This window comes from Exophiala mesophila, assembly GCF_000836275.1.
Source record: "Exophiala mesophila strain CBS 40295 unplaced genomic scaffold supercont1.1, whole genome shotgun sequence".
NCBI classification, from domain to species: domain Eukaryota; kingdom Fungi; phylum Ascomycota; class Eurotiomycetes; order Chaetothyriales; family Herpotrichiellaceae; genus Exophiala; species Exophiala mesophila.
This window is the reverse complement of record NW_015622504.1, coordinates 3339556-3354506: the sequence shown is the minus strand read 5'-3', so window position 1 is coordinate 3354506 and position 14951 is coordinate 3339556. Positions and strand designations below refer to the sequence as shown.

Sequence of the window (14951 nt, the reverse complement as noted above, 5' to 3'; positions counted from 1 at the left end):
CTGCCTTTCTTGCATCTGGTCGCAACGGAGGTGACTTTCGCGCCCGACCGCAGCCTGTCGCCTTGCTATTGTTCCTTGTTTCCATTGTTCCTTTCTGCTCAACGCCAGTGAACAATTCATCGCACAATGCTTGCGCCAGCATTGTCCATTGCTTTGTTCTAAGTATCAATGCATACTTTGTCACTCCTTTGAGAACTCCAACTTTACCACTCCTTTGATCACACCTCGCGGCAGTGCCAGCACTTGTTTAAATCCACACTCTTTTCACCTGTTGAGACTCTGGCAGCAAACAACCCATTATCACTCAAACACGAACAGTTCCGGAAACACAATTCAAAGCGATACTTCTCGTCTCACCTGCTTCTTCCCGATCCTGTTGTTCCTTATCCTTGGACGAAAAAAGATTCCAGCTAGTCTCGAATCCGATATACACTTTTTCCACCACACAAATGCGTTCACAGATCTCTTTCCGCGGCACCCTCTTTGGGCTGCTCGCCATTCCTCGTCTCGCCCTGACGCACACTTGGGTCGAGCAAATGATGGTCATTGCCCCCAATGGCACTTTGGTCGGTCAGCCTGGCTACCCCCGAGGCAACGTCCTACGTGGAACTCCTGCCTTTGGTGATCCGGCAATGGTCAATCTCATCCCTCCGGATGGTCGCCCCATCAATGTCATCGAACCTTCCGACCTCATGTGCAAGGTGTCCCAAGTTTCCCAGAGCCAGACCGACGGAAGCCCTCGGCTGCAAGCTGCCCCCGGTGCCGCTGTCGCCCTCCGATTCCAAGAGAATGGCCACGTTACCCTTCCAGACGGTCAACCTGGCAAGCCACCAAATCGAGGAACAGTCTTTGTCTACGGGACTTCTCAGCCAAGCCGAGATGATTCTTTCCTCGCCATCCATCGTCAATGGACCGCTGATGGTTCTGGCGGCGATGGCCGTGGTGTCCTCCTCTCCACACGAAACTTCGACGACGGTCAATGCTATCAAGTCAATGGAGGTCCCTTGTCCCATCAGCGCCAAACTGCATTTCCTCACCAGTTCAACCAATACATGGGCAATGATCTCTGGTGTCAACAAGATATCCTGCTTCCAGCGGATATTCCAGTTGGCCAGCCTTACACCCTGTATTGGGTCTGGGATTGGCCTACTCTCCCTGGCACTCCCGGATATCCTGAAGGCAAACAAGAAATCTACACCACCTGCCTCGATATCGATATTGTCGCTGACTCTGGAGTCGAGGTCTTCAACAAGGCTCAGGGCTCTTCTCCAGGCTATGTCAACCAGCCACTGGATCAGGCTGCTGTCAAAGCACAAATGGACGACATCGCCAATCCTACTGCGGTGACAGGTCAGTTTGTTCCTTTCTCTAACGCGCCTACCCAGTCACAGCCCGTGGCCGCTACCGCAGCAACACCTCCACTCGATTCCACTTCTACCATGCCAGTACTGACAAGCTCTCCAGGACCTTCAATCCCGTTCTCTGCCTCGGCGACTGGACCGGTTGCTGGAGCGGCTAGCGAAGCTAGTGCCTTCGAAGCCACCGCAGTGACCACCGGAGACCTTGATTTCTTGACCGTTCACACCGCGTCATCGGCCGGTTTTGGCGTTGAGACCCAAACTTTCTCAGTCCTGCCCATTGGGGAGACATCGGCTCCTCAAGGAAACGGAAACGGAGGTTTTGCGTTTGGAAATGGGAACAGAGGATCGGGCAATCGAGGTGCGTCTTCACTCGACGAAAGCTCCACCCTGAAGCCACAGGTACAAACAGTCGCGCTAACACTCCTCATCGAAAATGTAGGCAACCAAGGCCCTCAGGTTACGCCGGCGCCAAACAACAATCAAGCTGGTCTTCTGACCGTCACTGAATATGACCCCGTCACCGAAACCATTTACCAGACCGTGTATGAGACTCGATACACGAAACGCGATGCTGGTGAGTACAATTCCTTCTCGTCTTCTCCCAACCCCACCGTGCTAACCACTTCGACAGCGCCCTTGGTCACTCCTGCACCAGTCGTCAAGGCTCGGTCGCCAGAGGCGCAACCGGAGGAGCACAGCACTGCTCATTCAGCATTCCGTCTACGTGCACGGAACCCTTTTATCTGGCTTGGGTGGCAACAGGACTCGACGGCGACGGTTTCCTCCTCATGAGCAATAAATGGTAGGATCTTGGATCACGGGTGATCTTGACATGAGTTACGCATCTTTTAAGGCCATGTTCTCCAACGCTTGAGCTGGGCATCAAGGGTCATGGAGATGGCCAAACTTATGAACCTGTAGATAAGAAAGAACTAGGGGGGTTGGTTTTGAATTCGCGACGAAGACGTCATTTTGCACATAGTTATGCTTGCCAGCTACCTTGAGTGCTGACAAGAAACAAAATTTTTGACCCATGAAATACCAGATCCAAGACAGTGATTGCTCGAGCCATGTAGGGTCACCGGTGGACTGGACTGCCCACTGGCGATCTTCCTCCAGTGTTGGGTGTGGTAGATGGTCGTCTGATGGCTGGTCCAGTGATCTAACCATCTTTGTAAATGCCTTAGCCACATATTGTCCAGGAGGCAAGAACGACCGAAGGCACTCCAGCTGCTGCTGCTGCCACAACAACTTCGTTCCAATTTTTCTCTTTTCTCTTTTCTCTTTCTTTTTTGTCCATTCATCAACACAATGAATCTATTAATTTTCTTGTCGAATCTAATCTTTCTGACCAGCTCTCCTTGATGGCTGCTCCTCAGTTCATACACGACTCCTCAATCTCAGAGCCCCACCTTTACCCATTTCAACACCGCCCTCGCCTTTGTGCCGTCCTATCGAAAACATCAGCTTGGCTGGCACATTCGACCTAACGAAGGAAGAAGCAATCCTCAACGTACCTTGAGAGTATACTCATGGACTGGCTGCAAAGTGAGAAAATCCCGCCCATCCTCCGTCGAGTGGTCAGCAAGACGAATCTGATCCCCACCAATCCAGGCTGGATTGTGCGCAATCTCCACTCTGGTTTTCCACAAGAGACCTCCATCCTCCCTTTCAGACAAAGTCATGGGTCCCCCATACGACGTCAACGATCGGCCAATCCGCAACACCTCGGCATCGGTGGCATCCTTCCACTCTCCAGTTCCGGCCTCCAGCGGCGCCAAAGCTGATGGGGCGATCAAGATGGCCGAGACATAGCCAGTCTGCGATATCACCACTCGTCCAAACGGATTGTCGCCATGTGGCTTATGGAAGACAGTTGTCGAGGTCGGATCAATAGGCAGCATCTCCCAGGATATCAGTTTCCAAGCCCCAGCTATCGTGCTTGCGTACTTGGAAAATGGGACCGTCGTCATTTTGGTGGGTTTGAAGTGGGTAAGTTCAAGTTACTGCTTTGGCTTGCTCGAGATGCTCACAGCATTTGTACACAATCTGGTTCTATTAGATTTAGAATTTCCCGGCAACTAGGTCACCTTTGCACTAACCCAACTCGATCATCCCTCGGTGTTGCGACAGAGAAGACCATCTCACCACAAGGCTGTTTCCTCATTCCCCCTCACAATCTTATCCCTTGTTATCCCCACACTGTACAACCGGCGGCCCGCGGGGGTTTTCTTGAACAAGCGAGAAGCGGGGAAATCCAGATGGCAAACTGACTCCTCAGTTTCAGATGACGATGCAGAAAAGCCACCTACCTCTAACCATCCTGTCCACCTCTACAATACCAGCCGGAACGAACCGTAATTAGGACTGAGTACCTCCTTGATGATTCTCGAGACTATCACCGAGCCTCTCAACCAAACTGCGAGACTTTCGAAGTATCCGCTTCGAAATTCTAGCATTCAACAACCCGTTTCCCCACCCCGCAGCGTATAGAACGGCCGGCACAGGCATACCAACATCACCAGCAACACAATCATCCAATCACCATGGCACCTTCCACCATGCGAGCTGTCGTCCTCAAGGGAGATTATCAAGTCTGTCCACCTCTGCCTCTTGACTGGCCATCAGCCTGGCTGTTATGTAATGTAGGTATCAATCAAAGAAGCGTGCTGACCACTTTTGGTCTCCATATAGGTCGCCGTCGAAGATCGTCCTTACCCAAAACTTCAGAAGCCCACTGACGCCATTCTCAAAGTCACTTCCACAGCACTCTGTGTAAGTCGATCACGTCCTGTTGGCCTTGCCATATCAAAAAACCCATGCTGACGTGGCGGGTGTGACAGGGGTCGGATCTCCATTTTTACCGTGGTCATCTTAAATGCCCACCCGACTTCATCTGTGGTCATGAATTTGTTGGCAGCATCGTCGAAAAGGGTGACGCGGTGAGCAACTTCGACATTGGTGATAAGGTCGTCGTCCCTTTCTATACGGCTTGTCAGGAATGCTACTACTGCGTCCGTGGCCAAGCAAGTCGCTGCGCCAAAGGTGAACTATTTGGCAACTCGGTACCTGCCAATACTGTCGACGGCGGACAAGCCGAGTATGTGAGAGTGCCTCTGGCCAACACCACTCTTGCCAAGGCACCAACTGGTAAGAGCGAAGCATTCCATGCCCATGAGGATCTGCGAGTCCTTACTGACCTCCGAAAGACATTCCTGAGGAGATGTTGGTGCTGATGGCCGATATTTTCCCTACTGGATATTTCGCCGCAGCGCGGTTTCTTAAAGACCTACCACAGCGGGATCGCGACGAATACACTACGGTGGTCATCGGATGTGGTCCCGTTGGCATCTGTGCCATCACTTGCGCCCTTACAATGGTCAAAAAGGTTTATGCCATTGACTCGGTCCCGGAGCGCCTGGCCGAAGCCGAAAAGATTGGCGCAATCCCAATCAACCTGAACGACAATCCCGTTGAGAAGATCAAGGCCGCAAGCGATGGTCGCGGCGCCGATGTGGTGCTTGAGGTTGTCGGTCATGCTGATGCTTTCATGTTGGCTTTCGACATGATCCGTCCTTGGGGTCAGATCAGCTCTATCGGTGTCCATACCGAACAAATCCCCCTCAATGGCCTGTTGTGCTATGGGAAAAATGTGACCATGTCATTTGGCCGTTGTCCTGTCCGAAGCATCTTTGAGGATGCGCTTAAACTGCTGGTCCAGGAACAGAAGAAGATTGCTTTCTTGTGCGGAAAGACCATGAGTCTCGAAGATGCCCCTCAAGCTTATAAGGATTTTGAAGCCAGAAAGGTTCTGAAGATCGTTTTCAAGATGCCTGGAGAGGCCACTGGTCAAAACATTGCGGATAAGGTCTAGTAGTACTAGAAGTAGGTACTAAGTTAAGGAATCCCCATTACGGTGTAAACAGGAGCTTAGGGAAAGTACTAAGTAAGTAAGTATTTTACCTAGCATCCGTTTTTATACTTGCTTAGGCTCCAAAATCTATTAAGTTTAGTGCTTCCATATAGAAGGTGCTATAATTAATTAATTACTTATAGTACCTTAAGGACTTAGTTCTTACTGAATAGGTACTTAGGTACTAGTACCTAGAAGTTGGTAGTACTATACTTAGTATAGGATAGAAGGGTTAAAGTCTATTAGTACCGTAGGTAAGTACACAGCCCGGGCTGGCTCGGGCTGGCTCACTTTGGCCCGGTACCAGCTTAGGCTCAGCTCGGGCTAGCACTCTATAAAAGGCTTAAGTTAGTAAGTAGTACTTGTATACTAAGTACTTAGCTAGTACCTCGATATCAGTCTTAATCTAGATTGAGCTCGGTTTGAGTCTAGTTTGAATCTAGTTCGAGCCCGATCTGAGCCCGGTTCGAGCCCGATTTGACACTAAGTCAGAATTGATTTCAGGCTACAAAAAAAAGGACCACTCTATACCCGACATATAGCCCCGCATTCGCTAACGTGCCACAGAACAGCCTAAGAGAGGCTTAGCTCGCATCTTCATGTACTATAGAGACCTCCTAGACTCTTTTTCCCTAACCTCTTTTCGCACCTGCCGATTCAAAAATTTGCTGGTCGCGCCTTCCTTCTGCTCTAGATCGTGCCTTCCTCTCTCATACAGGCCTCAGTCGCACCTATCCTTTGTTTTGGAGGTCGTGCCTGCCATCCTGGTCCTTCAAAAATTTATAAGGTTTACTTAGTATTCATCACCCCCACTGACTTACCTACTTGTACCTATATAAATCTAGAATACTTACTTAGGTAATAAGTTCGTAGGTACCTCCTTACGTAAGTAGTAAAGTACTTACCTTATGTATGCAGACATTACTACAACACTTGAGGTCCCCGCGGCATTCAAATCAAAAAGCAAAAACAATCAACAGCCAGGATTCCCAAATGGTCACCCACTTTAGTACTAACTGACCGGCATATGGCTTAAGTATGGCTGAGCGAACGGGAAGCCCTGTTTTCCATATCCTATGGTCGATTGCGAGAGTAATTCCGTGGAAAAGAATTATATTGTGGGGAGATAATTTTTCAGCCCCCAATTCCTAACTAGGTTAATACTTAGCACTAAGTACTTTAGGTAGCACTCCTCGAATTCGAGGCGCCTAAAGGGCTTAACCAAGTACTTTTGCTTACGTGAAACTCGGAACACGCAAAATCCACATCACAACGTCTCTAAGTAGACCAAATATAGACAACCATCAATGGCGACGAGCCATGGACCATGACACTCCATTTCTCATTTAAAGATCAACCGCTCGTGTCGCAGTCACTTCTAGCAGCCATGCCGCAAAACTTTAGAACTAGGTACCTAGGTTTCAAGTTACAGAACAAATTTCGAGTTCTTCTCACGGGGAATATGAAGTCTCCCAACGAGTGGGCAAACATCAGCTGGAAAGAGGATAAATTCTGAGAGACTCGAGCTCTTACAAATCGGCGACATCACAGAGGGAGAAAAGACTTGAAGTGATTCGTGGCAATTCCAAGTTCTCTGTGATAAGCGCGCCTAATGTTCCCATGTGGGGATTGACGTCGACCTTGATGACGCCGTGGTTTCCAGGCCATTCTTCGTGGGTCGCATCTACTCTTGCGCCGTATCCGCCTATGCCTGTTGATTGTCTGATTCCCGGTGCAGAATAAGAAGACCCCAGCTGTGGTCTCCACTTTTCAATGAGCAAAGCGGAAGTCCAGTCGCTTACTTCCAGCATCTGTTGTCGTGGCGAGGTATTTAAGTTGTTCCTGCAAGAATCCTAGTCAGCATTTTAATGCATCCATCTTCGATGAGAACTCGCCTCCTTTGTCATAGCGTCCCAGATTTTGCTTCTGCTGTTGTTGCGCCAAACATAGTATGCCTTCACTAAGCCATACCAGACAATCGTAGTGCCACAGATGATGGCCAATTGACGATTACCTCGTCGATCTGTTGCACGAGGAGTTAATAAAAAAACGCTTTGTGGCCAAGGATCTTGTCCCTCAAATTCAACTCACAAAGGGGTCTGTCGTCAGCACGATATATGTTTGACAGTGTGATGCCTCCCGTCTGAACGAACATGCTGTTTGAGAGATTAGCCCTTGACAACCCCGTGAGGTTAGGGGCTGACTTCTACTCATCACGTACTTGTACAGGGCCGCTGAGACCGTTCGAGTCCTGACCGTGTTTGAATTGCGGCTACACCAACCGACCTGTAAGGCATGTGCTATAACTCTATCAGCATGGTGGGTCAAGCGTTACACACTTCACTTACGGGATGGCCATGACAGCAACACCGTGAGAACAGCATATCTTGCCCATTGCGAGGCATTGTCTGGAAGTACTGCTATTGCAATAATGTTGGGCAAAATCCAAAGCTGCCCGATGGCACCCATTAGTGCTCTCTGGTTAAAGGACTCAGAAGCATAGGTCAGGATGAGTAACTGCGAGGTAGATAAGTAAAAAGGTGGTTCAGGCTTCAAGGATCCGACATACCGTCACAGCACCAATGAATTGCGCCGGGATGGATAGCAAGTTGGCATCAAAGGTGTCAAAGCCAAGATTTCGCAACGTGAGAGTAAGATACTGATCTGGTGGCCCTGCCGGGATATTGAAAATGAGCCCGATAAGATAGATCGGCCATAGATCGTAGTCTGTGAAGGACTTCCAGAGCCCCTTGAAATCCACAGCCTGCCTATTATGCATGTCCGCCTTACTTGGATCATCACGTAGGATCCTGTTAGTCATGATAACCTCTTCCCGTTCTGTGAACCACCCTTTAGGTCGGTACCATGATTTTGTCTGCGTGGGCGATGCGGCCATCATAAACCACGACCACACGCCTATAGCGAGGGTGAACAAACCTTCGATAAGGAAGAGCCATCTCCAACCCTCCCGTCCGTGATGGCCCCGAAGTCGTAGTAGTCCAAAAGCAAGTATAGGAGCAATAACATCGACTACCCGTAATGTGACCCAAAACAACCCAAGGCGGAAAGGAAGCTCGGTCGACTTGAAGAAATAAGACTGAACACTCTCGTTAGACATTAACCAGGGTCAATGATCTCACGTTGCTTAAGTTTTCATACCAAATAAAGAATGACATCAGGAATGAAACCTCCTTGAAGCAGCCCCAGAAGGGCACGGCATGTGAGAAAGCTGGCTCTTCCACTGAGCCAGAATTGTGACGCCGCGACAACACTCCACAAGACCATGATCGTGGGGATCTGCAAAACATTAGAGCAATGTCTCAGTTGCAGGTCTGGGTCCCTTCGGTCTATCATACCCATCTGTCAGGACCTGCCATGAATTAGTAACAATTGCGGCATATCAGCAAGAACACACTCACCAAGTTTCTTGCTAACCAGCTGAGAAGGAAGTTCAGCAGACAAAAATGCTAGCCGAAAGACCGTATTGCCAAGGTTGAAATCTATGAATTAATGAGAAACTGTATTTCTGTCGGAATTTTAGAAAGATCAAACCATTTGTAGACAGGTTCAGATCCTCGAGAAAGTTGTCGGTGTTTGCTTGACTGATGTTGCCTCTGTCTAAATCAAGAGCGAAAAATGCTATACAGGCCCATAACGTAATTTTCCAGTCGATTTTGTTAATCAGTGGCTGTCAATATAGTACTTTGTCAGTATGTCCTTGATTTGGACTCAGGATCTCAGTATCGAGGAAGGTTTCCTGGTACTAACCAACTCTTCAGCCCAGGTCCACCTGGCACTTGGGTCAAAGCGATGGAGATTCTCGTACTTCGGAATAGGCTGGAAATATTTAGCCGCTTCTGGATCATCGTATACACTGGGTTGAGTTGCAATCTGATCTAGGTCACGATGTTTCTTCCTCCTAAAAAGTGTGGTGATGGGCAGAACGGGAGGCTCAGTCTTCCGGAGTTCTTCAGCATGCCGATCAAGAATACGCTCTCGAATCGCTTGTACGTCCTCATCGGAGGCTGAGCTCTTTTTCTCCAACGTGACTGATACAGGAGTCAGAACAGCATTTCCCGCAGGTGGGGTGAGGCCAAGGTCTCGTTTCTCGATGTCCGTCATATTGATCAATTCTTTGGGTTGAAGAGTACTATGAAACGATTTCCAACTCAAGGGGACGGCATTTGCTATTTATGCAAGTATTTAAGTACCTAATGAAGTCAGTACTTCCTATCTAGTGCAATTCTTCGGAAGTGTCGTGATCCAGGGGACGTATACAACAAAGGGATATGCACATTGCGTAAGGACTCGGATATATGTCGCAATGGACATGTTCGTCAATGGCAGTGGCATTTTTCCCTGCGTAGCATTGTGTTTGTGCATAATGAATGTGAAGCCAAGAGGTTTATCTCACGACAAGAAGCACGTAAGACAAGATGTGGTACAATTTGAAGCCTCTCGGAGAGGAGTTTGGGATATACCAAGAAATTGGCATGGGTGTCGCAATGTCGGGCATGATGACGAGCTCACTACTCGTAGTGTCTCTTCGGAACCGACCTCTTACACGTTGAACAATCTTGACATATTGTTTATTCAAACATCGGTCTGACTACGAGGTGGATTCTTTACTCGACGAGAGATATTACACGAGATACTAATAACCTGGTTCTTAGTCGACAAGGACCCCACTTTGATCAGGCTATTGTTAACTGTGCAGGTTCAGTGCTGGCTACCATCCACGAACATCGAACTAACACGTCAATCATACTTCTCCACCGAACAAAGGAGCAAGGAGCGATCAAAGTATAATTTAGCTTCACAATTTATGAACGTCCCAAGTAATCCCGATGAACCTTCCACCAGGTCGTTCATCCGCTTATCGATGAATTGATAAACGCCCTGTCATCACGAAGTTGTCTCGCAAGAGCGAAGTCGCCAAAAAGCTTTACTCGACAGGACTGTTTTCATCGAACTTCAGAGCTCGCTCCCCTGCTCGTTGTCTCTTGCTCTCTACACTCCACACCAGTAGGCTGAGAGATGATCTCGTCACGTGCAGCAGCGACCTGACTCGTGACACAAGCAAAGTCTTCAGAATTAATCCCCTAGACATACCTACATACTTTTTCTCCTAGCTTGCAACCGGACGTACTATTGTGGAATGGGTTGATCCTCTCATAATTCATGCCTTTGGTTGACACCATGACCCTCTTACTGGCCGAAAGGTTAGGCACATAGTTGTTCAAGTCTCTCGTCCTGGAAATGAGATTCGCTCCTTACCTCAAAGAGGCCAACTCCTCTCAGGGATTGTCATGGACATGGCCAAACCTCCTTGTGACCCTTTTCACTAGCTCCCACAAGATCCACAGTCGGTCCATGGAGGAATACCAGGGTACATAGAGTAGATGACTGGCTGACTATCAATAGGTTCAAGTTTGAGACATGCATTCACGTAGTTCCAGGTCCATAAGTCTCCGGCCCATAAGTCTCCGGTCCACAAGTCTCCGGTCCATAAGTCTCCGGTCCATAAGTCTCCGGTCCATAAGTCTCCGATGATGCTGGGACTATCTATATTCGCCCATTGCTCCCCTTGATCGGTCGTGCTTGACCGTGAGCAGCATTGTACATTATGAATCCTTTGCAGAATTGCAGGGAGCCAGCCCTGGGGTGACCCAGCCAATTTTGCACATGCTGTGCCTGCCCTGAGGTGGCCATCTCGTCATCTATATGGCCATGGCTGCTGAGGAAACAGTCAGTACTGAAAGATACCCACCCTAGCCTTGCCTTTCATGTATTTCTGCGGCCCGATCGGTTCTAAATGCCGCCGTAGGCGACGTAGGACCATAGTCGGAGCCTTGGCCACGTGGAGGAGAGGCACGAGGCTTCAAGGTCCTCACTTTGACCATCACCAAATACTCTGAATATGGAGATTGCTGGCTACACCCTGGGATGTGCTGTAAGTGAGGACTGCACGTATCATGTGGCCCTAATGCTTTGATCCTCGCCACATATTTCGATTAGAATGGGTGCGGTGGACCTATATCTAGGCTTGAGGAGGCACGCGCATGAACAAAACTCTGCCCACGACTTAACGTTCGCCTCACTCCTCCCTGATACATTCAGTGCCCTAAAGCATCATCAACAACATGTCGCGATCGTTGACGGAGCCCGGCATTTCCCTGCCAAAAGAAGCAGCGTCAACAGAGTCTCCTAAAGAGAACTCCATGTCCGACAGGGCCATCCCTGACGCAGAGAAAATCCATCAACCCACGGGGGAAAAGTCCATCGGAGTGCAACGAATCGAAGGGATTGCAAGTATCCTCACCACGCCAACCCGCATCGTCCTCCTTGTGAGCATATTCTTCGTCGGATACGCCTACGGCTTGGATGCCACTCTGCGCAATGTCTATACGGCATATGCAACGGCCAGCTATCGGGAACATTCGCTCCTGTCAACGGTCTTTGTTCTTCGAAGAGTCTTTGCCGCTGCGGCGCAGGTTACCTCTGCTAGGCTCGCCGATGGATTTGGCCGTGTCGAGGTCATCGCGCTTGCGATTCTGTTCTACGAAGTCGGAACTATTGTTTCGGCCACGGCTACTAATGTTGATGCTTACGCCGCTGGCGCTGTCATCTGGCAAGTCGGCATGACTACCGTTCAAACCCTTGTGGCGGTCGTCATTGCCGACCTGACTTCAGCGCGAAGCCGTCTGCTGGCCATTTACGTGCCTAATCTCCATTTCGCCATCACTACCTGGGTGTCCGGGAACATCACCGAGTCAGTCCTTCGCGACACGACCTGGCAATGGGGCATTGGGATGTGGGGTATCATCTTCCTGGTCTGCGTGACCCCCCTGATCGCCACTCTGTTATTCCTGGACCGACGGGCGCGACGAAGCTCTCCCCAACGCTCCTCGGCCAAGAGACTCTCTCTAGTGCAGACCTTTTGGCATCTCGACATCATTGGTCTAGTTCTCCTCATCGCCATCCTGGCGCTCATCCTTACTCCGTTTACAATCGCCGGCGGCGCTCAGCGAACTTGGAAAACAGCTCACGTCATTGCTCCGCTGGTTATCGGCTTCTTATGCGTCCCGGTGTTTGTATTTTGGCAACGGAAGGCACCCTTCCCGGTCTTCCCATTCCGGTATATGAAGGACCGCGCCGTGTGGAGTCCGTTGGCGGTGTCGATTTTGACCAATTTTGCCTACGCCATGCAAGCTAACTACTTGTACACCCTGCTAATCGTCGCATTCGACTTCTCCATTACTGCCGCAACCCGCATCTCGACTCTATACCTCTTCACCTCCTTCATCACCGGTCCCATCTGCGGAGTTCTCGTCTACTGGATCCGGCACCTAAAGTACCTAGTCGTGGCCGGTACTGTCCTCTTTTTGGTGGCGTTCGGACTCCTGATTCGATATCGTGGTGATACATCAACATCTTCCCGCTCGGGAATTATTGGAGCCGAGGTGCTGCTCGGTATCGCCGGAGGTATGTTTCCGTATGCTGCATTGTCGTCTATGCAAGTCAGTCTTAAGCACGAACATATGGCAGTCATGACGGGTATCTTCCTGGCCAGTCATAGCGTTGGTTCTGCGCTAGGGGGCAGCGTTTCGGGGGCCATTTGGTCGCAGGTGTTGCCATCAACCCTGGCAGAGAATCTCTCATTCCAATCAAATACGACTTTGCCCATGATGGTATATGGCAACCCGTTCGCCATGGTCGCTCAATATCCCGTCGGCACGGAGATTCGAGCAGCTATTGTCAACAGCTATCGTCATGTACAATTGCTACTCTGCATCACGGGCCTGTGCCTCTGTATTCCCCTAATCGGGCTGGCCTTCTTGTTCCGTAATCCCAAACTCACCGACAAGCAAACACTTGCACCCGAGGATGACCAGCCAGCTGATGTCAGTCGTCGAGAGGGAAGAGCTGATTCGAGCTCGTGACTGCGGCATGCTGCTGGCAGAGCCAAGCCGGAATCTATGTGAAACCCTCGGTGGCGCCGCTTTGTCTTACGACTGAATCAGTATATAACTCTCATTTCGAAACCCATTCTCTTTCATTGACACGACTAGAACAGTCGCGAGAATCATCACTGGACTGCGTGTCTTTGACTTTTTAATTGCACAAGCTCGTCAGTCCTTAGAATCGACAATTATCAACCCAGGTTTTTCAGCAACTAGTGTGCATCTCATAGGACCAATCTAGGGGCAAGAAGCTATCTAAAATGTCATTTTTCCTGCCTGATTCCTGCCTACAGCGTTTTCCCTGTTGATTCGATGTTGTCTTTGCCATTCCTGCCTTCTCGAAGCCGCTCAAAGGACCATCGCACAGTGGAACTATCCTGACGATCATCTGCAAAAACCATCCGGCTCAACAAGACATCAATATCATTAGTTGGAAGTCGCATGCCAGACATGATTCTAGATCTTCGCTCAGCGGCCTTCAGCATGGCTGAACCGGGGCTGGGCGCCGCTTGCAGGTTGAAGCTGTACAGGAGGACGACGAGAGACCCGAGGATCATGTCGAAAACAAAGTGTCGACCAGGGCAGATCGAGCTACCGACTCCAAAGGGAGCGTATGAGCCTGGGTGATGGTCATGCAGCGATTTCAGCCATCGGTCCGGCCGGAACTGCAATACATCGGCTCCCCAGTTCTTCGAATTCTTGTGAATGGTCTCGGTCGGCACGTAGACGAGACTCCCAATTTTCAGCAAGCACCCATCAGCCGTCTCGAAATCCTCCACCACCTTATACGCCCTGGCCGAAGAGGCATGGAGGCGAAGTGCTTCTTGGTAAGTTGCGTCTAAGATGGGGCAGCGTTTTCGAGTCTGTCCAATGTCAAATCCAAGCTGGTGCTCTTCTTGTTGGACAAAGTCGCCTATCTCCTCGTCAATTTGTTCCGAAAAAGATCCATGTTCTGCTATTATAATATGTGCCAATATCCAGAACACGGCGGGGACGGTGTTGCGGAGCAGACCGTTGAGCAGCTCGAGTTCGGAGCGACCCAGATAATCGCGCGACAGGCCATATTTCTTGCTGGTCTCCCAGCGTCGACCCCGTCTTGTCGGGGATCTTCCAGGCATTCTCCCAGGACTTGTACCAGGCGTTCTCGAGCTTGAAAAGCATCGGGAACAATGTATTTGGGAAAGAACTGTAGCAGAAATGGCGAAATCTTGGAGTCCCAGGGACTTGGTCGGTGGGCGTGCCCTGGGCGCCAGCTGGCGATTCATGAGAACAAGATCTTGATGTATATGTTCTTCTGCCGGTTCGACATTCGACTCAAGGGAAATAGCTTCCGGGTGACGAATACAATCAACACCACTTCGGTGCCCCCAGAATCCACCTTGCTGTTTAGAAGAAGAACATGATGGCAAGGCAAATGGTTAGGGGCACAGGTAGTGAGACAATAGCGTGAAGAAATACGACAACGCGGCTTTTCTCAAGTCGACGAGGACTTCGTCACAGACGCTGAATTTCCGAGCATCACGTAGGTTTTCCTTTGGGGTATATCTCTGTCTCTGTCTCTTTTCATATCATAGCTATGAACAAGTCTTCCGAATCTACTACTGCTTCTTTCGCTCCTCCAAAAACGCTTTGATAGCTCCCTTCTGTCAATCGCCAACACCTTTGTACAAGGGTTGGTATCATCTCCCAGCCTCCTGTACACTGTAGAGTCAT

The 14951-nt window shown here is 49.8% G+C and overlaps 6 protein-coding genes and 1 non-coding gene across 13 annotated transcripts; 3 read left to right on the top strand and 4 right to left on the bottom strand.

Annotated features, from left to right (window-relative positions):
• Nucleotides 1-449: 449 nt before the first annotated feature.
• On the top strand, nucleotides 450-2153 carry PV10_01069 (uncharacterized protein; the record flags this gene model as incomplete). Its single annotated transcript, XM_016365232.1, has 4 exons — nucleotides 450-1350; nucleotides 1465-1719; nucleotides 1801-1935; nucleotides 1993-2153. The coding sequence occupies 4 exons, from the start codon at nucleotides 450-452 to the stop codon at nucleotides 2151-2153; spliced, it is 1452 nt and encodes a 483-aa protein (XP_016228881.1).
• Nucleotides 2154-2630: 477 nt separating this feature from the next.
• PV10_01067 (uncharacterized protein) lies at nucleotides 2631-5288 on the top strand. The gene is made up of 5 exons (XM_016365230.1): nucleotides 2631-2909; nucleotides 2976-3955; nucleotides 4056-4136; nucleotides 4205-4511; nucleotides 4571-5288. Exons 2-5 carry the CDS (start codon nucleotides 3908-3910, stop codon nucleotides 5233-5235), a joined length of 1101 nt encoding a protein of 366 aa, XP_016228879.1. The 5' UTR covers nucleotides 2631-2909; nucleotides 2976-3907; the 3' UTR covers nucleotides 5236-5288.
• PV10_01068 (uncharacterized protein) lies at nucleotides 2762-3334 on the bottom strand (the record flags this gene model as incomplete). The annotated part of the gene is made up of 2 exons (XM_016365231.1): nucleotides 2762-2812; nucleotides 2879-3334. The coding sequence occupies 2 exons, from the start codon at nucleotides 3332-3334 to the stop codon at nucleotides 2762-2764; spliced, it is 507 nt and encodes a 168-aa protein (XP_016228880.1).
• Nucleotides 5289-6242: 954 nt separating the features above from the next.
• PV10_01066 lies at nucleotides 6243-6358 on the bottom strand. Its single transcript, XR_001622111.1, has one exon. It is a non-coding gene; the product is annotated as a 5S ribosomal RNA (ribosomal RNA).
• A 244-nt stretch (nucleotides 6359-6602) lies between these two features.
• PV10_01065 lies at nucleotides 6603-9888 on the bottom strand. 7 transcript variants are annotated; one of them, XM_016365223.1, is made up of 11 exons: nucleotides 9043-9888; nucleotides 8827-8962; nucleotides 8694-8774; nucleotides 8631-8644; nucleotides 8434-8571; nucleotides 7844-8371; nucleotides 7623-7791; nucleotides 7496-7574; nucleotides 7366-7430; nucleotides 7170-7297; nucleotides 6603-7116 (listed from the first exon to the last, which is right to left on the bottom strand). In XM_016365223.1, exons 1-11 carry the CDS (start codon nucleotides 9394-9396, stop codon nucleotides 7045-7047), a joined length of 1764 nt encoding a protein of 587 aa, XP_016228872.1. In that variant the 5' UTR covers nucleotides 9397-9888; the 3' UTR covers nucleotides 6603-7044. The 7 variants fall into 7 exon arrangements, with proteins under 7 accessions (XP_016228872.1, XP_016228874.1, XP_016228877.1 ...); XM_016365225.1 differs by having other exon boundaries at nucleotides 7366-7574; XM_016365228.1 differs by having other exon boundaries at nucleotides 7170-7430.
• Nucleotides 9889-10897: 1009 nt separating this feature from the next.
• PV10_01063 (uncharacterized protein) lies at nucleotides 10898-14923 on the top strand. Its single transcript, XM_016365221.1, has one exon. It carries the CDS (start codon nucleotides 11418-11420, stop codon nucleotides 13215-13217), a length of 1800 nt encoding a protein of 599 aa, XP_016228870.1. The 5' UTR covers nucleotides 10898-11417; the 3' UTR covers nucleotides 13218-14923.
• PV10_01064 (uncharacterized protein) lies at nucleotides 13526-14356 on the bottom strand (the record flags this gene model as incomplete). The annotated part of the gene is made up of 1 exon (XM_016365222.1): nucleotides 13526-14356. The coding sequence occupies one exon, from the start codon at nucleotides 14354-14356 to the stop codon at nucleotides 13526-13528; it is 831 nt and encodes a 276-aa protein (XP_016228871.1).
• Nucleotides 14924-14951: the final 28 nt, after the last annotated feature.

Bases quoted from the DNA above. Each gene is read 5' to 3' on its own strand.
- PV10_01065 (XM_016365223.1), bottom strand. From the start codon at position 9,396: ATGACGGACATCGAGAAACGAGACCTTGGCCTCACCCCACCTGCGGGA. The intron at 7,298-7,365 runs GTGAGTTGAATT...CTCGTGCAACAG, and splicing joins TGCTGACGACAGACCCCTTT to ATCGACGAGGTAATCGTCAA. The intron at 7,117-7,169 runs GCGAGTTCTCAT...GGATTCTTGCAG, and splicing joins GGGACGCTATGACAAAGGAG to GAACAACTTAAATACCTCGC.
- PV10_01063 (XM_016365221.1), top strand. From the start codon at position 11,418: ATGTCGCGATCGTTGACGGAGCCCGGCATTTCCCTGCCAAAAGAAGCA.
- PV10_01067 (XM_016365230.1), top strand. From the start codon at position 3,908: ATGGCACCTTCCACCATGCGAGCTGTCGTCCTCAAGGGAGATTATCAA. The intron at 4,137-4,204 runs GTAAGTCGATCA...CGGGTGTGACAG, and splicing joins TCACTTCCACAGCACTCTGT to GGGTCGGATCTCCATTTTTA. The intron at 4,512-4,570 runs GTAAGAGCGAAG...GACCTCCGAAAG, and splicing joins TCTTGCCAAGGCACCAACTG to ACATTCCTGAGGAGATGTTG.